At 39.7% G+C, this 26093-nt stretch overlaps 1 protein-coding gene across 1 annotated transcript in view; it reads right to left on the bottom strand.

The window, feature by feature from the left end:
- Nucleotides 1-11438: 11438 nt before the first annotated feature.
- The window catches only part of LOC108936360 (thyrotropin-releasing hormone-degrading ectoenzyme-like), a 117516-nt gene continuing 102861 nt past the window's right edge, over nucleotides 11439-26093 (bottom strand). Inside the window, exons 16-19 of the mRNA XM_029248883.1 lie at nucleotides 21621-21788; nucleotides 13900-14040; nucleotides 13366-13447; nucleotides 11439-11582 (exon numbers count right to left, since the gene is read on the bottom strand). Coding sequence (XP_029104716.1) covers nucleotides 11439-11582; nucleotides 13366-13447; nucleotides 13900-14040; nucleotides 21621-21788 — 535 coding nt within the window. The remainder of the gene's footprint in view (nucleotides 11583-13365; nucleotides 13448-13899; nucleotides 14041-21620; nucleotides 21789-26093) is intronic.

The raw sequence follows: 26093 nt of genomic DNA, 5'->3' as shown, positions 1-26093 counted from the left end.
ACCAGTTGTGGTTAACATGGGGAGCCCCTGCAGCCCTGTGGCTTTTTTGTCAGCTGTTATCGCTTTGTCCCTCCTTTTACCATCTACTGGCTACTTTCTGTATTTGCTGGGAGCAATTTACTGCAATGTGACTGAACCACTGAGAAGCAATGGCTGGTTTGTGTTACATGCCATTTAGATTCTCTGGTATTCACACTTATTTTATATTTCCTGCTCACACATCCAGGAATGAACAATGTACATGGGCAGCATGGTGGCACAGTGAGTACTGCTCTCTCACAGCACCTGGGTGGTGTGAGAGGATGTGGGTTCGACCCCTCTTCGCTCTGTGTGGAGTTTGCATGTGTCTGCATGGGTTTCCTCTTGGTGCTCTGGTTTCCTCCTACAATCCAAAGACATTTTGTTTAGGTTCCCCTGTAGTGTGTGAGTGACAGAGAGAGTATGTTCTACAGATGTATGGATGAGTGACCCATTGTAAGTGGTGTATCTAGAAACAGCCACATAAAAAAAGCCAATACAAGGACAACTGAAAATGATTTCCTTTTTTATCGCTTGAAGACGGTGCTTGAGACTCCTACACAATTAAAACAGTTTCTTGATCACAGCTGGATGGAGTGAAATGTATCGTTTTATATCATGCCATGTATGGCAAAGAGCTAATGATAAAGTTATAAGGATAAATATCTCACTGGAAAAACAATAACTATATATATAGATATAAAAAAAAAAAAAATTATATATAATCACATACAATTCCCAATGCGCTCTCAGTGCCCTACAGCAATGCATTAAAAAGTGAACACACTGATGATGACGGCTGCCGTCACATACTTATCTTCACAGGGTCCCTGGAGGTTTTTTCTATTTTCTGTTTTCAGTTGTTCTGGGGAAGCCGCTGGTACGGAAGGGTGTGTCCTATCCTGACAGACATCAATCATCTTTACAGTAATAAAGACCAAGTCATGCACACAGGTTTACAGTAACCTTTATAAGCCTTGTTTTCCTATGCTACACAGAAATGCAAACCAGATGCATAAGAAATTTGACTATATTAGCATATGTGCATTCAAAAAGATTCTCAGTTCAGCAAGTCTAAAAGCACTTAAAGAAGTCTTGTCTTGCATTTTTTTCCACATTATTAATTTATTAATACATTTAAATTGGTGTGTTGTATTATGGTCACAGTTAAGAGCAGTTTAATCACCTTTATGAAAATTAAAATGAGATAAATAGCAATTTGCAGTCATTACACCTTATTGCAGTGAATAGGACTGACATTTTCATATTCTACTCCTCTTATCCATTCGACACTGATGTCATTGATAATAAAACTCTACACCAAGGCATCTGAAAATTTTTTACACTGATTAAAAAATAAAACCAAACAATATGTTGCCATAGTAAGCAGTCTGGGTGCTGCTGCTGAGTTATCACACTGTGAAAAATGAGTGGGTGTCACTCTCACATTAGAATTGTAAAACAAAAAACAGGGGCAAATCAAAGGGTATATCCTGAACTCTGAACCACAAGAGAAGGTGTCAGTTTAACATTATTGTCCTGCTGTGGCTGGGAAGCTTGAAAAACATCTTTCTGAAGTTCAGGACTATATCATAGAGTTCATACACACATACATCATCTGTAGCCGCTTGCCCCCTGCAGGGTCGAGGGGAGCTGGAGCCTAACCCAGCAACACAGGGCTCAAGGCTGAAGGGAGAGGGGACACACCCAGGATGGGACACCAGTCCATCACAAGGCACCCCAAGCAGGACTCAAACCCCAGACCCACCAAAGAGCAGGACCCAGTCAAACCCACTGCACCACCATGCCCCCTCATAGAGTTTAGGTGAGACAAATTATTTTTAAGTTGGAAAAATTTGTTTAAGGGTTATATGATATATAAAAAGAAAGTTGGAATTAAGGCTGTGTATCAGTTCAGGAGTAAATATCATCACTGAATTTCTGTGCCACTACCCTTTTCTGAGATCACAAGGTTTTTTGTAAAGCTACCCCTGTGGTTCGCCACAAATTTACATCATTGTTTATTTAAAACCATTACTTTATGTTTGGGGTCCCTGAGATCCCAGATCTACTTTAATAGATCAAAAATATATTTAACCTTCTCTTAAAAGCTTGATTCTTCATGACTTTTCTGAATTATATGGGAACTGTGCATAAACATGTTTCATGGGTCCTCTTCGGAAACTTTTACATCAATTTTGTTTGAGGTCTCAGAGAAACCAGCTACAAAATATGATTAAATGCTATGGCTTTGAAAGGGGTTGGTTTTAAACCCTGAGACTGATGGAGCATCTTCAACATCATGTGATAAACCCTTCCATGGCTCTGAGGTCATTCAAGCACACTGCCATCTCCAGTGTTCAAATTTCTGGAAATGACAGTAGGTTGGAGTTGTAACTTTTGGACATGACAATCATGTGGACGTATTTTACTGTAATGTCCAGACATGGACGAAAGTAGTTAAGAGTTCGAACGTAGAGTGTAAATAAAATTTCTCGGTGGAAATTAAAAAGTAAAGTGCTCAAACAGTGTTGTTATGTGGACAATAAGTGGAAGAGCCGTACGACAACAGAGCGGGTACACAAAGGATGGAGACAGGGACAAGGACAGAAGCACGAAGGACTGGTGCAGACAAAACAGGAACAGAAATGCATGGAGAACGAGACTTTGAGAAACCAAGTACATAAACAAGGATCTTTTACTGAATGCAGGTAAAGCAATTTAGTGCTGATTAATAATCCGCAACCTGATAGTACTCCTTCACCCCTTTTATAGGGCTGGTCGGTAATTTGGGATCAGGTGCACTGATAGGGCTGGGTAAAGCTGGAGAGGTGTCCCTCATAATCATTCAAATTGTTCTTCTGGTTCATGACACCTGAAGGCTCCCCCTCCTGCTTGTACTTTCATACTTAGTATAAATAAAATGAATGTGGATCCACCTTGTTTTATTGTTCACAACATGCCTATCCAGTGTTAGCTTTAAGCCCCCATGAATTGCACCACCTTCACCACTGGGCAGGGTGGTCTGATAAAATTTTACAACAGTCTGAGTATTGTTTGACAGGAGGACAGTATTTCCTCGGATGAGGGAAATGAGAACAAAAATGTTGTGTGTGGAGTCCTACAAGGATCTGTTTCTGGTCCCTATTTAATTCTTCTTACTCATATTGCCAGCTGGAAATTTAAACATCAAAAGCTTTGCTAGTTAAGCATATTATACATAATATACATATGTCTTTTCATGAAGATAAAGAAACAGTCAGTATTCTGTAAAGGGGGGTGCGGTGGCATAGTGGGTTTGACCGGGTCCTGCTCTTTGGTGGGTCTGGGGGTCGAGTCCTGCCTGGGGTGCCTTGTGACGGACTGGCGTCCCGTCCTGGGTGTGTCCCCTCCCCTCCAGCATTACATCCTGTGTTGCCGGGTTAGGCTCCAGCTCCCCGTGACCCTACATGGGACAAGCGGTTTCAGAAAATGTGCGTATATGTTTATTCTGTAAACTTAGATATCAGATACTAAAAAGTCTGTGTCAGAAATCAGTTTAATTACGAGAAAACTGAGGTTGTATAGCCTTGAGAAAAAAAAACAATGTACAGATCTTACACATCCTGTTGCAACATTAAAAATAATGTAAGAAACTTCTGTTTCCTCATGCAAACTTGAGCTATGAGTCCATATTAACATTATAATGATCACCTTAAAATGTTCAATAGCTTTCATTGACTTCATTTCAAGTTAAAGTCCTGAACTTGCCTGCACAGTAGTGTCCTCACTTACCATACCCACCACATTAACTTGCACAAAAAACGCAAATACAAGTCTGAAAACTTTATGTAATATGCCTTAAAATTAATGCAATATTCACCATCTAAAATTTAACCTTTCTGGATGCCTATGATGTTAAAAACTGCTTTGACATCCTTATGAGTCATATAATGGTTTTGCACAGGAATAGTTTTGAACGAATGGCAAGTGATGTTTCTTTCATCCACTAGTGTTTCTATCTAGTTTTCAAAGAGAGTGAGACCTTGCTAGATTAATCTGTTCAATGTGTGCAGTTTTCTCTGCATAGTTCAGTAGCAATGGGGTAACAAAATGTTTTTTTTTTCCTCCTTTTTGAAATTTCTAATAAAGTGACACATCTACTGTATATAGACATCAGCATGCTCCAGTAAACAAAGCAACCTGCCAAAAGCACAATTGTTAAAACTGAATACTGAAATTCAGAGTTGTCTCAAGTAATTTAACTTTGTTACAGTACTTTAATGGTTTTCCTCCTATGTTATGAAATTGCAGAATCTGTGGCCAAAAAAAAAAAAAAAAACATGGAGTATACTGTATATTTATGTTAAAAGTAGTGTTTATAAAAGTTAGAGCTACCAACATATTCACTGAAGTCACAATTTTTTGAAATATAACAATATGTTAGTTGGGATATATTACATTATATTATATTAAGGGGGGCGCAGTGGGTTGGACCGGGTCCTGCTCTCCGGTGGGTGTGGGGTTCGAGTCCCGCTTGGGGTGCCTTGCGACGGACTGGCATCCTGTCCTGGGTGTGTCCCCTCCCCCTCCAGCCTTACGCCCTGAGTTGCTGGGTGGGCTCCGGTTCCCCGCCACCCCGTATGGGACAAGCGGTTCAGAAAGTAAGTGTGTGCGTGTGTGCGTGTGTGTGCATGTGTGCGTGCGCGCGTGCACGTGAGTGCCTGGTAAGTGCAGCAGGTTTGACTGGGTCCTGCTCTCTGGTGGGTCTGGGGTTCAAGTCCTGCTTGGAGTGCCTTGCGATGGACTGGCGTCCTGTCCTGGCTGTCTCCTCTCCCCGTTCAACCTTGTACCCTGTGTTGCTGGGTTAGGCTCCAGTTCACCGCGACCCCACTTGGGACAAGCGGTTTCAGACAGTCTGTGTGTTTCAGAAGGTATGATGTTTATATTTCTCTATGAAAAATAATATTACAGGCTTGAACCTGCTCTTTGAAGCATTATTTATTGGCTCCAGGATGGAAAATGTGAAAAATCTTTTCTTTATCACTGAGGAATTTGGAATAGAGATATATTATTGAGCACACTGATATTTACAAGCTTGTACTTTGTAAAATATCAATGTAGAATTAACAATGTAGGGTGTGGTTGAGAGAAACCACCTGCATAACAATACATGAATTTTTCACTGCATTGTCCATTAGATTCCTTACATCCAAGGGCAGTGGAAGCCTCCGTTAATTTAATGGGCTGAAAAGACACAAAATAAAAATAACAAAGAGGATTGGGGGGCTTTGTCCTGCAGTTGTTATGCTGATTTTTATCCTACCTCTGGGGTTATAGAAGAAATAATTGAGTCCCCTCCCACCTGCTTAATATATATGCTTCAAACCCTGAATGACTGTTGTTCCCTAATCCGTGACTTGCCATTATTGGCAACCATGGTTTTTTCAATTCGTCTTCAAAATTTGATGTAACCACACACACTGTCCAAAACCGTTTATCCTGAAGAACCGGAGCCTAGCCTGGCAACACAGGGCACAAGGCTGAGTGGGGAGGGGACAGACCCAGGATGGGATGCCAGTCCATTGCAAGGCACCCCAAGAAGAACCCGAACCTCTGACCCACCAAAGACCAGGCACAGGTCAAACCCCCCGCGCCCCTGTGTCCACCTCGATGTAACCATTCAGATAAAATTTTACATACTCAAATTTATAACACCAGTGGAAGTGCAAGACAACTAACTACAAAGAGATCACCTCTAATTGAATATAAAAATACAAAAAGCCTGTGAAAAGGTGAAAGAAATATGTTGCAATTATACAACCTATTAATGTTTTATTATGTCACACTACGATATTCTACAGTGTACGATATAGATTATGTTTTTGACTCGTATCCTCGGTATGAGTTCCAGTTAATCCCACACAAGACATTCATTCATGAAATAGCTTTTTAAAAGTTTGTGTATTCTGCAGTGTTGAACACAAAACAAAAACAAGTGCATAAACTTGAAACTGTGGATTTACTTTCAAATGCATATTTTTGTGGTTTCTAATGGGAAGAAACTCAAAATTGCTTGAAAAATTTATTTTTGGCTTCATTTTAGCTCAGAATTTCAGTTCCTGTGGACTTTGATGGAACAGCAGAAGACCCAGCTTGGGAATAATATTATTTAAATAATAATTCCTTTATTGTGTTTCAAAATGACAGTGTCAGTTTGAATACTTAGTTGAAAGGACTACTTCTCTAGGTAGTTTTTTACATCTCTGTTGGTCCTGCTGATTATTTGGGCCTTCCTCCATTTTTTCAATGTCAGCCAATGTTCCGATCCTTACAGTTTATCCTTCATTTGTTGTATTGATCTGCAGCAAACTGATTTGTTTGACCTTCTTCTTGACCCCACTCCTCACATTTCTCTTAAAGGGAGCAAAGCATTAGTCCATGTAATAAACTATAACTCATTATTACCCCCAGTTGGTTTCTTTACCACACAAGTCTTAGACATAAAACATTTACAAAGGTGACATGGCAGTAACCCTGCAGGGCATAAGGGTGGCATTAAGATTAAGGTATTCCTTTAAGTCCTTGGCCAACATGACTTTGGACTTGTCTTACGCAGCTATGGGAACTAGCATGAGATCCATATAGCGACACAATCTGTCTACATAGGTGGGACAGATTTTTCAACAGTACAGACATATGTTTAACAGTACAGGGATTTTTGTTTCTTTTGTTTTTTTTTAAACAAAGCATAAATCTTTGAGGAGCCCTACACTCTGGGAAAAGTTGTTTAAAAATGCATAAAATGTTTTCCTTCTTTAAGACAACTATGTTAGGATAAAAAGCAGCAGTGAACTGTGTAGGTTTCTGAGGTAATGTGTTAAGGCCCACCTTTCTTGTATGGCACAGTGTCTCAGAGAAACAGCTGCATTCATGAACAATTTACCTTACTTGTGTCAGTCGACGGGGGGTCTCTGCCAGGACTTTGTAGATGTTAAATAATCTGCTGGAATACATCATCGTGGGACATGTTTTCCTGAGGAATACTTGTTTCAAGCCTTCTGGAAAACTTTGCGCAAATATATTCTGCAGCGGAATTTGGAATAGTCCAACACAACACTTTTGTACCCGCTATTATGTTGCAATATAAGCTGAGGGACAATGTTTTTCCACAAGGTTTCAAGTAAAAATTCAGAGGTAGGAAGCAGTAGCCTGTGATTGAGTAGTTATGCGAATACTTAGTGTACTTTGCATCTTGGCTTAGAGAGCCAGTGGAGGTCTTGAACCTGCTGTCAAGTGATAGCGTTTAGCCCGTAAACATGGTGAACACGGTGCACCGTTAGGAACTGAACGTGGAGAGATTTGGCGCTACACCAGGCATCACTGCATTGCAGACTTGCTTCAAGCCTACGCCTCTCTGTCCTTGTGAGTTCCACAACACAAGGATGAGATGGACTGCTAGGAAAAGAAATTGTTATTGGTTCAAATCCAATGGAAAACTTCACTGGAAGTATAAATGATGACAGTGAGGTTCATACTTTGGACATTATGGGAAGATTGGTAATGCTTAGATAATTCGGAGGAAAGAGAAGAAGCGATAGACTAGCGGGGGGCGTGGTGACGCAGCAGGTTCAGCTGGTGCCCGCTGTGGCGGGTCTGGAGTTTGAGCCGTGCTCGGGGTGCGTTGCGATAGACTGGCGTCCTGTCCTGGGTGTGTGTCCCCCTCCCCCCCTTCGGCCTTGCGCCCTGTGTTGCCGGGTGAGGTTCCAGCTCACCGCGACACCGCTCGGGACAAGTGGATGATGATGAAGGATATTGACAAGTCAACAGATGGAGAACTTCAGGCTAAAACCTTAAGACAAAGGTGGAAAAGAGCCATGCAGGGAAACTCGATTCACACTGTTACCAAGAAGTCAACATCAAACTGCTGGCACTTACCACAAAGAAGTACTAAAAAACCGTAAATATAAAGTCGGAGACCGTTCTTCTAAGCTCAACATAAGTACGAGGCAAGCGACAGACTCATAACTGAGCTCCATCGCACAGCTCCACTGCTGTTTTTGATTTTCTAATTCTAATACAATAGGTGCTATTTGTAGTACAAGGTACGTGACACATATAGATCGTCTGTCATCAAAAGTTCTACAAGAATTCTAGGCCAGAGTATAATTTTCTTGTTTCAAGCGTCTCTCTGCGGGTGCACTTGCAAGTCTTGTCCTTTGTTTATGTCTTTAGGGCACATTTTTATGTGACAGGAAATGTAAATTATGTAAGTTACAGGATAAAGAAAGGCATACTGTCTGGGTTTGATGGATAGTAGTCATTTTGGAGATGACAGTCAGCAAGCAAACGCTTTTTAAATACCTTTTTTTTTCATATTTTGGTCTCCTCTTCCTCCATCACCTCTTTGCAGAAAAAAACATTTATTTGACAGAAAATGATACAAAAGGGCTTTAAGGCTTATGCAAACCACATGTGGTAGGATTAGAACACTTTATAAATAAAGAAATTTAAGATGGGTCAAAAAACGAAAGGATCCTGTCATTAAAAAAACACTTTCATGATAAAATCTAAATGCAAATGGAAATGGATTTCACAAGGTTAATGAGTTGTACAGAGGAAAGGGAAAAAATGATATGTTTCTCTGATTTCAGCGAAATATGTAATTCTGCCTTGCCTTTTCCTATTTATTAGCACATTTCCATTTCTTATGCAAAATGTCTCACAACCTGTACAGAAAAATGGTAAAGCTCTGCCTTGCTTTTTTTGTTTACTCTATATTTGATAAAAGAGGATCTGAGTTAACCTATAGCACATCAGGATCCCTTGCTTACTCATTACCAATTACTGCTTCACCTAAGACAGGGTGATGGTGGTATAGAGTATATCCCATAACTAAGCAGGGTACAGCCTGGATAGGATTAGTCCAACCCTAATAACCACTGTTCTACTTTAATCATTTTCAGAATATTGTGTAATACTTTGAGTGTTCCTAAGAGTTCTGGTTGAGGAATTAATTGATAATTCATATTATGCACATGGATGTCAGACCAACTTGTTTTCTGTGCTGCGGTATCACTGTGACATTTTTTTGCATTGGGGGCAAAGGCAGACTGTGACTATTTTTCATGAAACATTCAGTAAAAGGGGTGAGTCCTTGGAACAGTAATGTCAGAAATGCCCCTCTTCAGCAATGGTAGCGAACTTTGAAAACAGCTAATTTACTGGCTAGGACCTACTTGTTTTAGCAGGAGATTGAAACTTGGAAAGTAGAAACTCTTCTACGTGTACCAGCCAACTGCTGTCAATTTAGTTGCCCCATGGGGCGTAACAATTACCCGCCAAGTTCATTAGTGCACCATCAAGATATAATACAGCACAAATTTATGTCCACCATCAGACAATAACTATTCAGTTGTAGTTTACCAAGGTTGAAATAATAATAATAATAATAATAATAATAATAATAATAATAATAATAAAACACATTTTAAGACTTGTAATTGGAAAATATGTATATGTATTTTATAAAATATATATGTGGTAAATGTATTACTTGGTTCATGTGACAAAGGCTGTTTAAATTTCAATAACAAGTACTGGAGAACCACTTCAATTCTTCGAAAAAGGCTCATGTCAGCAAGGAAATGAGGAACTTTTTTATAGTTCTATTGTTTTCATGAGACATTAATAAAAATGGTCTATAAAGATCAAAAATTAAAATGTAGCTATACAACGGGTGCAGTTTCCATAAAGACACAAACACAGAGGTCAAAGAGCCTGACAAATATGCAGTACTGTACAAAAGAATTTATTTTACCATTTAAAATTAAATAGATGTTCTGCTTAAAATACAGAAGATATTGTTTCTCAATTAGAAAATAATGCCATATGGTTAACACTGGAAATTGGAAGGAAAAGCTTTAAGAAATGTAATTGATATCTGTGATTTATGGAGCAGATCTGGGTATAAAAAGCATTTTTACATTAGCGTATATGTGAGGAATGGACTCTTCAACAATACATTCTTTATTATTTTTTTAACCCAGCAAAAGCATAAAATGACTGCTGTTAAATTGGCACCTCATGACTAGGAATTTGGTGTCATTTCCCACTAATGACTAGATTAGGGTGGGATAACTTAACCAGCTGCTAAGTTACCGCTGTGCTCCTCCGTTCGGCAGCTCGCCTCCCTGTGTGACAGTGTGTGACCTACAGAGATGAGCATGCATCACTGGCTTCCTGATCTCTTACAAGGATGAACACCGAGAAGACAGCCGAGTCACAGAATATTAAAGAAAAATATTAATGAAAGTACCGCTGCGTTACTCCTAAAAAATGTTTTAAGCTGAGAATTTTTTGGGGAATGTAAGAGAGAGTGTATCTACTTGGTTGGCTATCGTGTTCCAGCAAAGAAATATATAAAGCAGGGGTGGTTTCCACACGCACTTGTACAACATCTTCTGCTTCTCCGTACAAACCACCAAGTCCACAGATATGGGATACTTTACATAAAATATAAATCACACCAATATTTTGTCAAACACCTATATCCAATGACTGCCCAGCACAACAAGGAGATGAGGTCTCTTGCGATGCCATCAGACTGCCAAATCACAGAGTCATCTTTCTCGTGGCCGCCACTTGATTTTAAATTACTTCCTGGTTGCCGTGACGACACAGCAATCCATCACCCTTTGAAACGATATCCCATCCCTTTGTCACATTCAGCTCACATTATTAGCATGACCTTTTAGGACTGTGTAGGAGCAGGTGACAGCAATTTCCCTACAAATCACACACAACACTGAACACCATCTCACACAGCAGGGCGATCCAAACGCTGCAGCCCTAATGTCTTTTCTGCTGCACATCACTGTTGCTGGTGGAAGGGCAAAAGTAACTGCTTCTTAAGCATGGTGTCCACTAATGGCAGGTCCACCAGGTCCTTGAAGACTCTGCACTTCAGTTCTCCATGGCTGATGGTTGTGTGACCATCACGTCACATTGTTTTTGATTTCCAGATCTCCTCTTAAGCATGTTACACAAAGTGGTCAGGGGTTCAAGGAACTAGGAAAAAGGGCGTAGGTCAGCATGCTGGAACTGGCGAAGATGAACAACCATGCACAAAAAAAACAGTGTTGATTGAAAATGGATAACACCATGCAATTTCCAAAATCATATTCTCTCATTCTGGTATTCTGGGACCTGAGGCAGATGCCAATAAATGGTCTAGCACATTTCCTTCGCAAGATATCCTTTTGCTTCTCTTTTTTTTCCACAGATAGTTTCCTTTTCATGTTAAAAGAGGAAAAAAATTCCCAGTTATTTATTTGCAATTCAGATGAAGTTATTCTTGTCAAAAATGGTTTCCCCCTTTTTTCTGGAGTACAAATGTTTCAAAGAGATCCCATGCTATAAATATTTATAATAGTCAAAGATTAACTATTGGGGGATTTCCTCAACCATTGGTAGAACGACTGTTCATAGAGGCGGTGCCACTGCACGTTAGCCTCCACAATCTCAATGGCACGGGCAAAGGCGGGCCCTGCCCCTCCTCCGCTGCTTCGAATGAAGTCCTTCAGCTGGAAAGAGACAAAAGAGCAACCAGAGGATGAAGTTGGTACCCAGCGCATGAGTTTTTGTACTGCACAATACACTGCTGCATACATAAAACCCCACAGGAGATCATGGGAAAATAATCTGATCTGAGTGCACATCCAAAGCGAGGTTCTGGCTCTGGATTGGGCGTCTGGAGCTGTCTGTGGTGTGGATCCATGCCATTACAGGTGCCTATTTCCAGCTTCATTGTGAAAGAGAGCACCCATGTTTATCGTGGGAGAATAAAAAGACAACATGCAGTATGGTTGCCTGCAGGGGGCTGCATTTGAGACAACCTGTGGCTGACAATTTCTGTGATCAAAAAATCGAGGTACACTTTACCTAGTGATCACTGAACAAAACATGCACACACTGAACTTTTTTCATAAGTGCATAGCACAATAGTTGACTCTTTGGTATTAAAAGAAAAAGCTGTTATAATTTTATTTTACTGGGTGAGTATATATTAAATAATGCCATTCCATTGTAATTCACTAAGATCTGCATTTTGACAGTATCATGACTTTGTTAACTGATGGATGGATTTTTGGGTTTGTAGTGCTGAGCACTCTGAAATAGCATAATGAAAATACAGATGCTCCTTGAGTAACGATGGCGTTACATTCCGATAAACCCATCGTAAGTGGAAAAATCATAAGTCATCATCACCACCGCACCTAGTGAACATCATAGCCTAGCCGAGCCTAGCCTACCTCAAACGTGCTCAGAACACTTACCATAGCCCACAGCTGGGCAAATTTAAGCAGAAGACACACATGGGCTTTTAGTAGACATGATGGGATGCGAAAACGCAAAATAAAAAAACACTTTCAACACAGTATCGGTTGTTTACACTCGTCGGCGTGATCGTTACAGAGACTGCGAGTGCAGTTGAGTGGATGCTGCGGCTCGCTGCCATGGGCCAGCATTGGTAGAGAGTGTCACGGGAACAGATTGGCATTCAAAATTCGAAGCATGGATTCTACCAAATGCATATCGCTATCGTACCATCGTAACTTAGAAAAATCGTAAGTCGAACCATTGTGAGTACAGGAGCATCTGTAGCTAGCTAATAAAACACTGGGTATGAGGTTTTTTCCCAAATGATCAACAGCAAATCCAATGTTTAGCAGAGAATTCTCTGGAGTGAACGTTAAAATTGATACACGTTATCAGGAGACGTTTGGAGATATTTTACATTAGCTCTCCACTCAGCAAGAGACTAATTAAATCGAGAATACTACTTCTGAATGCAAATGGTTCCTATATCATTTGGTTGATAACAAAAGTACTAAGAATAATAAACTAAAGTATGGTCATAAGTAATTCAATTTTGAAGTAGACAAACGTGTTTATTTCTCACAGATGCTTAAAATGAGGACATTTTTGCTTCTTTAGCATTTTGAACTTCAAAAAGCCCTGTGAACCTCAGTAGCCAATTAGTGACAAAAATAGCACTCAGAATAAATAATGAGAGAATTTGAATGTAAATCTATCCTAAGGGGTATTGTATTATGCATGAACATAACAATTAATAAACAAACATGTAAAGTTTGCTCTAGAAAGGATTTCTTAATCTATATTCCTTGGTGATAAAGCATCAGTGACACCTATTAGGCTGTAATGCAGAGTGATGCATATAAAAAAGGATTGTACATAATCGTAAATTTGCACAAAGTATGTACAATATATTACATACAATCAGTCAACGAGTTGGTAAAGAATATCTTACAGATTTCTTTGTGATAGTACTTGAAGTAATCTTACCTCGTTCAATTCTGATTCAGTATTTAGAAACTCTGTCACTCCATTGATTAATTTGGAATTCATGAATAAGGCCTCGCCATACCTGTGGAAAAAAAAAGATTGCTTACCGCACACAGAAAAATGGGCAATTTCTGTAGTTATGAATTAAGTTACTAAAATGATTAAAATAATTATTAATTGTTAAATTTTATATATATTTTATAGACCACAAGTATGATATTCCTTTTTTGCAGATATATCCATATCTACAACACCCATGGAAGATAATCAAATGCTACAGATTTTGAGTCACCTTTTTATGGAATTCATATACATTGTCTATAATACAAGATAACATGATAAGTGGAATTAGTACACAAATTGACAACTTCACTGATTTTTTTTTTTTTGTACATGCTTTAGTATCAATAGTAAAGTATCAATACTGTTAGCTGTCTATAGAAGAACACAATGTATACAGCCTATAACACCATATTTCGTTTGAACCATATCACATACTGTATCACATATCAGAAAAGCCCAAAGAAGCCATACCTGGAGTTTAAAATGTCCCACTTTTCCCTGAAATACCTCCAGGCAAGATGTCTTCCGTGAGGATTTCGACCCACATGTATGATGACATCTATTACATCCTGATCAGGAACCAGATCCGATGTCAAAGAGAGATTCAGGAGTCTGAAGAAGAGGACGAAATGTATCATCTGCTACCCTGACAGTACATAGTACAATGTGGCACAGTACGCAGCCCACAGAGTACACTGAACTGATCGCATAAATACAATTCCGTATTCATAAAAAGAGAGACAGCAAGGGACACAGTGGTCATTGGCGGAGACTTGTATCCAAAATAACATGACTGCCAGAAGCCACTGTGCTGCTGTTCCCTTCAGCTGGACGTCGACTCTGAAATTTCCAGGTATAAAGATGGGTAAAAGGATGGATTAATTTGGATAAAAAACTATGTCTCGGCCACAAAATACTAATTATGATGTGTTAAACTGTAACAAACATTTGGCCGTGCAGTTCTTATAAATAAATAACACTTCTCTGATATAAACTGCTCTCCAGAGCAGGAAAAACAAAAAAAAAAAAAAAAAGAAATTGCATTTTCCAAATATCATGCTGTTATGGACCACTAATGGTGGTGTAGCACTTCAGCTGACCAGCACTGGTCCCGAAGAGAATACATTACATATATTTATTTACATTTATTTATTCGGAATAATACACCTCTGTTCATAAGACACATGAAGTGAAGGCACATGTCACTGGCCGAAAGGCACGTGTATGAAGAGGTGAGAAATGAAGTCACACTTGTGGCCAATCTCAAAATCATGTGGACTGGAGGCCTACAGCTCGCCTTGGCCATATATAAACGGTTTAGTCTGGTGTGTAACCTTGGCCAGGTACACTCTGTTGTGCCACGCAGCACATGAATGCCAACAAAAGGGAGACGATGCACTTTCCCGCTTCAAGGCTGATGAAGGGGATGAATACTGGAGCTAAATAAAAGAGGAACTCTTTTCAAGTCCTCCACACACACACACACACACACACACACATCACCAGCTGTCACATTTCAAGACTTTCAAGCTTTTTTCCTGAAGGTGTTAAGATCCGACACCAGTTTGATTTACTGCAAATGTGATTTTATTTTCACGCCACGAATGCTTTGTTGAGCCGCCTGAATTAATAAAGTCCAGAATCAATTCACTCACAGTAAAACTGTGCAAAACACATGATTGTGTACTTAAGGGATTTATTCCTACTGCATAGAAGATGTATATATCATTGAGTAAATAAACAATAAGAGCACATAAAAAGACAATGGTACGGATAAGTGTAATGCAATCATTTTGCCGGACTGAAGCGACAAAAAAACAGCTTTGACTGTCATCCTGAAACCATCCTCACATTTACATTTATGAAACAACCGGTTCAAGGAGGACACATTTTTAGACATATTTATTATGCTGTAAGGAAGATTATTTTAAAAGCAATTTAAATCACATAAAAAGTGTCATTAAACCAGAAGTTGAACAGATGGGAGTTAACATTCCATTGCGACTTTTCTCAAGGAAATACAGTATGAAAGAAATGACACACACATAAAAATACAGTGCCTGTGGAAACAAATCAACAAGTTGATGCAGATAATTGGAAGCGATGTAGGGAAATAACTTTAAATACATTAGTGAATGCTGAGAAAACTATCACCCTCTTACATTATCATTGTAGAAATAAATCACCTTTAGAGACACTGTTATTGATACTTTAATGGTTTTTCATCCATCCATCCATCCATCCATCTATTCGATTTCAATAACCTCTGGTCCTGATCAGGGTCGCAGTGATCGGGAACCAATTCTGGAAGCACTAGGTGCAAGGCTGAGGGAGGGTAACAGAAAACCATTCCATGGCAGAGTAGCCAGACACACACACACACACACACACACACACATACACATACATATACAGAAACACTCTCACCCATTCACACTCTAAGGGAAATTTTAGCATCACCAACTGCATGTCTTTGGATTGTGGAAGGAAACCAGAGCGCTTGGAGGAAATCCATGCAATCATGAAACTGGCTGAACATAACCTCTGGCTTTTGAACCTTAAAAAAGCATTAACACTTTTACCTACCACTATACAGAAGAGCACACTGTTGCTAGCCTCTACCTCATACCACTCAGATACTTTTCTCCAAAGCCACTTACAATGTTAAAGTTACAGTTATTACAAGCTTATGATTATTTACCCATTTATACAGCTGGGTAATTTTAGGGGAGGTACCTTGGGGATTAAACCTGAAACATTTGGATTCGGAGGAAGTAACTATAACCACTACACTACCAGTTAATATTTTCCTCTCTAGCAACTACAGCTCTAAGCTGCTTATATTTTTCAACCAGTCTGTACAGCTGAGTACTACGTTTTAACTGGAGCAGTTCACAGTCTATAGCTTACTTTAAGGTACCAGCAGAAGGTGGGATTCACACATGGGTCCTCTCAACACTACACCACCTGCTGCCCCAAAAAGCTCTTATTCTTACTCAAAATACTGAGCCAATAATTTCACAGAGCCTCCATGACCAGCTGCCCCTGTGTACTTGGCCTAGGACACTACGGTAAATGGCTTGGAGGAGGAAGCAGAGCAGGCTGCCACTGTCAGAGAGAGAGAGAGACACTCAGACTCATCAGTGTAACTCCTGTCTTCCCCTCAGCTTCACCTGGGAATCACAATAAAAATGGGATCCACACGGCTCCGACACTTCCGTACGGCTCCATTCTCTTCCACGATATGCTCTGTCCCATAGTTATGCAAATTAATGACTTGCCTAATTATTCAATCATCTTGTTTATGGTAATTTTTTTGTCAAGATAAAAATACCTAAGCACAAGAAGAGATTAAACTGTGCCGACCGCCCTATGTTCTGGCGTGTCTTCAGACAGATTCCCACCGTGTAATTGATTCATTTTAGATCAGAAATTATGATTGATTCTTGCTTGGCACATCAAACCGTGAAGAACACTGAATGTGCATGGATGGCATGGCTCAATAAAAGTAGAATGTCATTTCACTTCTGTGACTGGGGCTTTTTTAAATTTTGTTTTTTAATATAAAACCCTATGGGTGACCTCCTTTGTTCAGCTAAAATAGGTCAATGAACCATTTTTGTAGCCCAGTCAAATTTTCCCAACTGTCTTCAACAGATTTTTAGCAGTTTTTAATGAAGTTACATTAATTCAGCTGATCATTTTCTCCAGAGCTGCTTATAACATTAAGATATTCACAATTGTTTACCCCTTAGTACAGCTATATATACTGTACTTCAGTCAATAGAATAAAATGCAACATATATACTAGAAACAATATAAGTACATGGGTCAATACATTTCTCCAGGGTACTATAGCAGGACATGACATTTGAGCCCAGGTCCTTTAGAAGCTATGAACCCTACAGCACCTGCTGCCCACTCAGAACTTCAGCTGATTTGTGTCCAGACCATGGGAAGAACAATAAGTCTTCCAAAAAAATTTGACTGTTGATTAGGATTAAGTGTCAGCTTAATAAAGTAACAACTGCTTTCACCACTGCAGTTATGTTAATTACTGTGTTATTGACATGAAAAGCCAAATTCAGTGAAGTAAAAATGAAATCATGCTTTTGCATGACAGATGTGTTAAAATCTCATATTTTCTGAATGTTTTGTTGACCTCATATGCAGCTATGTTTTATTTTATTAAAGACTCCAACCTATGAGAAAGGTAATTTCTTAGATTTTGGAGCCACAGCACAGCTCAACTGTAATGTTCAGGGAAGACCACAAAATCAAAGCAAGGACTTAAACCCTGGACCGTCAGAATAAAAGCCAGCTCTCCTACCCAGACTCGATGGGCTCACAGCTGGAGATGATTTATCCGGGTGGCACAGTGGCACAGCAGCACAGTAAGTAGTGCAGCTGTCTCACAGCGTCTTGGTGGTGTGGGAGGACATGGGTTCAATCTCCACTCAGTCTTTGTGGAGTTTGCATGTTCTCCCTGTGCCTGCATGGGATTCCTCTGGGTGCTCAGGTTTCCACCCACACTCCAAAGACATGCTGTTCAGGTTCACCCATAGTGTGTGAGTGACAGAGAGTGTGTGTGTTCCACTGATGTATGGATGAGTGACCTGTTGTAAGTAGTGTATCTAGCAGTGTAAGTCACCTTGGTGAATAAGGTGTGTGGGCTGATAACACTACATAGGGCTCATTGGAAGTCTCTTTAGAGAAAAGTGTCTACTAAATAAATGAAGTAAAACAAAAACTGAGTGAAGAAGTTGGTTTTCTGGTTGGATCTCATTCAGGAGCAAAGTATAGAATAGTTCACTGAAGGCTACTGTGAAAATGTGCCAATTTTTTAGGATGAAACACACATTAATCCAAGCAAGAACTGGAATTATCAGCGAGTCTCATAATGATTATTTCAAGCATACTATTTACAGGAAATTCAAATTCAGGTAATCACATAACCACATGACTGATGTCTACAAAAGACATGACTGTGTGCACATTGATGTGCTGATCTGCTGTTTTATGCAGTGGCAGTTGATTTTGTTATCAAGATCACCTTTACAGTACTGCAGAAACCACAAAGCATGAGGAGGCCACTGTACTATTAGCCTGTGCCCAAAAAACAAGAGCATGATGCCCCAACAGGTAGCTGAACCCTTGACCTTGAGACTTAAAGGCTGACACTGTACCATCTGGGCTATTTGGGCTTAGAAAGGAAAAGGGAAAAAATCTTGTTAGGAAGCTGATTTCATAATTTTTCTGGCTGAAAGTTGATTCAGGCCCAGGCTATTGGGAAACTGAAGACTGACAAAAATTTGTCTATTTTTAGGATAAGGTGTCACCTTAATAATGAATTTAAAAACAATGGATGTACCATAGCTGTCGCCTGATAACGATTATGTATAGTAGAGTGTTTATGCTCAGGTCACCCAGAGGAAATGCACACAAAGAGAGAGAGCAGGCAAACTCTATACCAACAGCTTGATTCAAACCTACACCATAGGAGTCAATATGATAAGACAGCAGGACAATTCACTGCAAAAAAAAAAAAAACTAAATTAAGTGAATAAATACTTGTACTAGGTGTACTGATGTCCAAAAAGATGATATTGCATTGACTTGCATTTTCAAGTGCAGTTATAGATTATCTCATCAATAAACAGACTACCTTAAAGGAAGGAAGGGTAGCCTTTCACATATCACAGCCACCGAATAACTACCCTATGTCCAACTGACAACAGCATGACCCCAAAGGAGGGACTTGAACCCTGGATCTTCACAAAAAAGTGGGATACTCTACCCACTGAGCCATTTGGGCTCACAGGCCATGACCCCTATCTGAAGCATAAAAAAACATTGTATAGAAGCCAGTCTCCGTCTTGTGGCTGGAGGACAGCTGATTCAAGCACACACTATTGGATGATTCATTGATGACAACTGTGAAAATGTGTCAATTTTATTTTTATGGTCTACACTTGAAGTTCCCTTGAGAATGTGAGGATGACCTGGGACAGTGTTTATCCATCTTCCCCTAGGAAATGAACATATGATCTGCATGACAATCCAAAGGAATCCCGGAATGTCTGAACACCCTACTGGAACTTCTTCATGCTATGTGATCATCCCGGTGAAATATCGTGGCCTTTTGATCTTTCACCCTTTTGATTCCATTTGGTTCAATTCCTTTTTACAGAGAGCTCTTCCCAGCACAGTGATGCAGAGCAAAGAACAACAGATGTAATGAAGATTAACTTGTTTTAAGTATGTAGACATATTTACAAATCTTGAGTGCACTGTTTCTGTCTCCATATTGTTGTGATCAAGTGCTGTTCATAAAATTAATACTAAAAATGAAAAAAAAAATGCTTGAGTAGTATAAAAGTTGAAATGTACAAATGAGACCAAAAACAGAGTGTACAACTCAGTGCCGTGCTGTGGAAGCCATAAGGGAGGTAGTTGGTACCCTGAACCCCCCCAACATCCCATCCCCCTTTTTCTCTCTCTCTCTCTCTCTCTCTCTCTCTCTCTCTCTTTCTCTCTCGCTCTCTCTCTCTCACACACACACACCACACCCCACTGTGGAACAGTAAAGCATGAAGTATGTACTGAGGAGGCTCAGGGGTTCACTCTGCAGAACCTGCTGTCACCCCTCTTCCTTTACTGGCCAGCAGCGTGACCAATTCCCCAATAAAAATGCAGATGTCAGGCCCTTTGTGTGGTACACTATCACCAGTGGGCTGTCTGCGAGAGTGAAGGAAGAGCTTGAAAAAGAATATGAGCCGGACATATATGATGACAGCATTGCACCCCTTGCAAAGCAGCCTGACTCCCCAGAAGCCCCTGAACAGTGAAAGCACTGCGGGACATGGGGAACACGTGGCTTCTGGTAAGTTGGGCTGCTTCGGCGTACACTAGAAAAATCAAGTGATGCAGATCAATAGACTGGTATGTTTACAGGTAAAGTTAAAGACAACAAGCGCATTTCCATGCTGTCAATTCTGCTTTTCCGTGTTAGAATGACCATGTTCCATAATTAAGAAAAGCTGTACTATATGAAGACTATGCAGGGATAGGCTCTGGACCACAACGACCCACCATTCTCTAGCACTTACTGGTAGTGAACGAATGAACAAATAAACGAACGAATAAAATGAATAAATGAAGTATTTAAAAGTACTTTGCATTATTTTGAATGTCAAAGCAAGCTCTGCAGAAATTGTCCAATTTCTAACGCATCACCCTGCATGACCTGTTTCTGGAAGTGTGTATTCACCTTTAAAATCAGTGGTTATTAAAATAACACCTTTATTAAGTTAAATGGTTCTGCAGCTCCAGGTGATGAACCTAATGTGTCAAACTGGGTTCATATTTTAGTCTTCAAAAATATTTTTCTAAAAACTCAAGAATTTCTTTTTAAACTTACACACACAGTGAGAAACTGCTTGGCCTGACCGGGGTTGCGGCAAACCGGAGCCTAACCCAGCAACACAGGGTGTAGGGCTGGAGGGGACACATCCAGGACGGGACGCCAGTCCGTCGCAAGGCACCCCAAGTGGGACTCGAACCCCAGACCGGCCAGAGAGCAGGCACAGGCGAAACCCACCATGACACCACACCCCTGTTTGTTAAAGTTACAGTAACAAGAAATACAAAGACCACAGCTAATGTAAGAGGCATCTATAGACCTGCTGAAAAAGCACAGAAACTGCCAAGACGAAGACATTATAGCGCAATTGTGAGAAAACATTTGTGAACCCTTTGGAGTTATTCAGATTTCTGCAAGAATGGCTCCTAAAATAGGATCTGATCTTCATCTAAGTCATAATAAACAAAGACAGACTTTAGAGCAAAAAACCAAAACTGTTGCCTTTGTATTACCTTCTTTTCAAGATTTCATTATCCCAGAGGTGAACATATTTTTTACATGAATCCCTTTGATTGCTTAAACCATTTGTTCATTAAAGGTGTGGCAGTGTAGAATGTGTTGTTTGTTAAATGAGACTGTTTTTATTTATTTTTATGGATTATATGAAAATCAGATCAGGCGTGGCAGCAATGCTACATAGTATAGTAGAAAATCACCACTCATAGGACTTTCTAATTTGTTCATATTTGTCTGACAAATGAACCAGGCGCATTTCACCTGGATTTACATGGTAAAGTCATTAGTTTAGGACTGTGTGGGAGTCTCTCACCGGTTCAGCAGATACGTGTCATCGCTGCATGTGAGGGCTTCCAAAAGCACCTTTTTCTCTGAGACAGCCGAGGTGGAGTGGAACTTCATCCAGATGAACTCCCACACATCCTCATCCATCAGGGACACCCCCGTGCAGTAGACAATGTCCCTTACGTTTGGCGGAATCCTGCATAAACAGATTTCTTTTTTTAATTCAAAAAGCCCTTTAATAAGAAAATGTGAATGCTTTGCTTGCAATGTATTCTCTATTGGATAGTAAAGTTAAGTAAGATAGTTAAGTAAAGAAGTACGGCAGTGAAAAAATTACCCATAATTCTTTGTGCTCGGCCTTTTAGTTGTTGAAAAACGAGACCATACTGTTTACTTAACAAAATAATAAAGCAGATCTCAATGTCAGAGATTGAACAATATATTTACTGCACATTAAAATGTCTCGGAAAAATACCCCATAGTAAAGCATGCTCACGGAAGTCAAATACCTGCGATGCATGTAAACTAATGGAGTAAAAGTAGAGTAATAGTCTTGCATCAATTGTAATAAAATGGTGATGATGCTCATTTTTAATTTACCTGGCTTTGGGAAACAAACAAGATTCCATTTAATTTGCATAGGCAGAAATTGTTAGTGCTTCTAAAGGTGTGACTGAAGGAAGTGAGATGTGTACAAGTACAGTTATACAGTACAGAGTTGAGCTGCAAAATGTTTCGTTCATCTTGCAGGTTTCACATTCTATTTAACAGGAAACTCACAAGCTGAAAGTTGGTTTCAGAGAGCAGTTAACCACCAGTACCTTCTTGTAACTGTAAAACTTAATCAAGGCTGAAGAACATATTGTAACTGCTGGATATTTAACCAAATAAGGTTGACTAGAAGTTCTAATTGACAATGACAAGCAGTGAATACTGAAACATGAATTCAAATCATTCACATAGTGAGCATCACCTTCTGATCAATCATTTGTCTCATCAAGGGGATAAATAGCATGGTTGGTATCCAATCTCAAAAGGAAGACATCGTTGCAAATTAAGACAAAGTGAAAGTACACAAGTTTTCCTACCGCACTGTACTGTAAAAGGAGGTTGTCACTGAGTGGAATACTCAACATGTTAACGTTAATTAGTTCAGTCTCCAGAGAGCTGATTAATATCAGAAACTGTGCATTCATCTTGAGCTGATAAACAAAGGCAAAACTGATATTTAACTTCGGATAACTAGGGGCTTCCCATGAGAATTTCAGACCTCAATTCAGCAAAATCTCAAGAAAACGTCCCCTTAATCTTCTGAATTTTATTTTGCAGCAGCTCTTTATCCATTAAGCCACACTAAAGTATTTTTTCCCCACAATGCAACAACAGCAGTTCAATTTCTGTTTGATGGATGAAATGTCTCATGTAATAACAAAGAGTAATAACCTCGAGAAAAAAAGTGAGTTTCTGCAACTATTACTTTAAACATAATCCGATTTGCTCGCAAGAAACAGAGAGAGCCGCAGCAATAATTACACCTACGCAAGCGATGCGAGGTCAGGATGAGCTGCAAGACGAATGATGGAGAGTGTATTCTTTAAGGAAGAGCAATAACCTGAAACGTCAAGCATTAAGTGCAGGAGTGTGCCCTGCGAACCTCCGGTTTACACACTCAGGTGTCCTGAAAAGAGTGTCAGCATGACTAATGGCTCACCACAATTCCTCTACATTAAAGACATAAAAGAAATCCTCCAAGGCTGTCATTATATCTGATTACTTAAATTAAACACAATAAAGAATCTATTTGTCAGACCTAACAAAGCAAATTCACCCTGTTGTGAAAAAAAAGAGTCTTTCTGCAAGGCAAGGCAATGCAATTATTTGTTCTCAATTACTATGATCAGATATGAAACAGGGTGGAGGCAAGGTATTCAATTTGTGAAATAAGGTGTTGCTATTCGCAAGCCTCAGTATTCACATCAGCACACACTTGCAATAAATACATAATACAAGTTCTTTTACCACATATTAAACGTTCATCCTACAGTTAGTTTTAAATTAATATGTATTACTGGCATTGTAAAAATGCCTTTTAAAGACAGACATGTCTAGTCCACCAAGCTCTGACATTAATAGGTGTGTGAGTAACTATCAATTACAGCTTTTAATAAAAATGTAGCTTAACTAATTCAAGCCCATTCCGGTACATATTTTACTCAATCTGTAGAGTGTACATGCCATCTATAATGCTGAACAGCCAAGCAATGAAGTTCAAAGGGTGGATATGCACTGTCAGTGTTTACATATTCTGGGTAGTCAGTAAATTTAAAAAAAACAAAATACTAACATATTTATAACTGTACGTAGCACTGGTATTGTCCTGATAGTCATACAGCAATACTGAATTATTTCCTGGAAAAGGGATGTCTGAGAAGATGGACATCAGGGTGGACAGATGTTTGTGGATATCAGTCTGGATTCAAGTTCAGTCATTCTACTGATGTTTTCCTCTTTGCAGTGTCAGAAGCTCTCTAGAGGTCATAATTCTCCTTGACATAATATCTGACACCATCAACCACAGGATCCTACTTTCCTCTGTATAACACCATAGAATGAAGGTTCATTCTATCATGAATGAAGGTTCAATCACCACTGAAATGGCTTGAATCATACCTCTTAGGCAGATATTACCAGGTGGGGTGGCATCACTCCCTGTCTTCCCCCCAGTTTCTCTCAGCTGGTGTTCTGCATGGCTCGGTACTGAGACCCTTACTTTTCTCCAACTATGCCTCTTCCCATGGCTGTCATTGCCTTTTGTGGATTTTCCTGTCACTGCTACACTGATAATACTCAGCTCCCTCCTTTTTTCTCCACACATGTATAATCTTGCATCAAAGTCTGTCTCTTGGACATATCTTCTTGGATGGTTGATCACAATCAATCTCTATGATGCCACAATCCTTCACTTCCTAGCAGGTACATCCACGACTCTATCAAAGTGGATACTTTTCTTGTTTTTTCCAGAGCCTGGGCATAACAATCAAATTAATTGTACATCCCTCAGCATGCTGCCAGCGCAAGCCGTAACCTGGTCCTATAGATGTGTTCTGTATAACATCTGTGGAACGTTCCCATATGCCACATGTCACAATGTAGACAGCCCATAGTTTAGCCTATTCCAGTATCGTGTCTGGACTACAGAAACACTCTTGTGTGTGGTCTGCCAACCTCTGCCATGAAGCCTCACCAAATGGAGTTGTTACAGTAGGCATCGTGGTCTGTTTAGGTAAGGAACTGTTATGGTGGGGGTGTAGAACTCTTACAGGAGGGATCTAGAGGTGCTGCATACAGGATCTACAGCTAACGCAGTGACCAAAGTAAGATGATTTATGTCCAGACCACTGGGAGATTCTCTGGAGTATGTCCAGGACAAAAAGCTCGAAAAGATCCCCAACGATTCTGAAAAATATAGTTTGATACTGCGGCCGTTATTTTGGCTATTCTTTTATGGATTTCCAGACCTCAAATGTGTTTGTAATAAAGCATTTTCAGTTTATTGACAATGTGAAAGTTTACTCAGTAAAGAACTCTAGCTAGAAGCATAGAGTACACATATTGTTGTTTTTTTATGGAACTCTCATCAAGGTGCTGTTTATTCCGGATTAGCTTTCTCCTGTGATTTAGAGTAGATTTAGAATACAGAAATAAATAAAGATTTTAATTTAAGAACAATTTAAAAGGCTCCCCAACTGCTCAATAGTGAAGGGCACCACTCCTCTGTGATAACGTGTATCAGACCCAGCAGTGATGAATAATTGATGCCCTGATACCAATCTAAATCAGCCTCAAAACATCACAGCTTAACTGAAAGAGAATGAATGCTAGACACTTCGTATTCATTTGGGAGAGTCATATTATCTGCAAAGGTATATTTTTAGTCAGTTCAAAGTCTTTATTTGACTCTAAAATACAAAACTGTTGCTGCGTACAGGTACTGCTGCTTGGAATAAAAGGTTGTTTCATCTCTACGAAAAGAGAGCTGCTGCAAAAATAAAACAAACCAAAAAGAAAAAGAAGGAAATGAACATAATCTTTGCTAATTCCTGGCCTTCTGTTGTCGTGGACAGCATGCATGATGGACGTGTGTAAGAAATGTTGCATTTCTTCCATCCTGCTGACTGAATCTAATCCCTGTCAGGCTGTGTATTGCCGAATCCATCGGTGCAGCTTTTAGCACGAAACAACACATGTAGGTCCTTTGGGCAGATCGCTGGGATTAGCACCCCATCTCTCACACCATGTCACCTCTCCAGCTGACCAAGGAACATGCTGGTACCTTTGCCTTAAACTTCCTTTGAGAGTTATCTTCCTCTCCTCGCCTACCCATGGTAGGCTCTTCATGCCCAGATTTCAGGAGGAATACGAGTCAGGGTGTTGCCTGCTGTATTATATACAGTATAAGGGTGCGGAAATCTTAAAACTAAAATGACATCATTTAATCCCA

The sequence above is a fragment of the Scleropages formosus genome, chromosome 24 (assembly GCF_900964775.1).
Source record: "Scleropages formosus chromosome 24, fSclFor1.1, whole genome shotgun sequence".
NCBI lineage: Eukaryota > Metazoa > Chordata > Actinopteri > Osteoglossiformes > Osteoglossidae > Scleropages > Scleropages formosus.
Note: the sequence above shows the minus strand (reverse complement) of the source record. Positions and strands in the feature narration are given on the sequence as shown.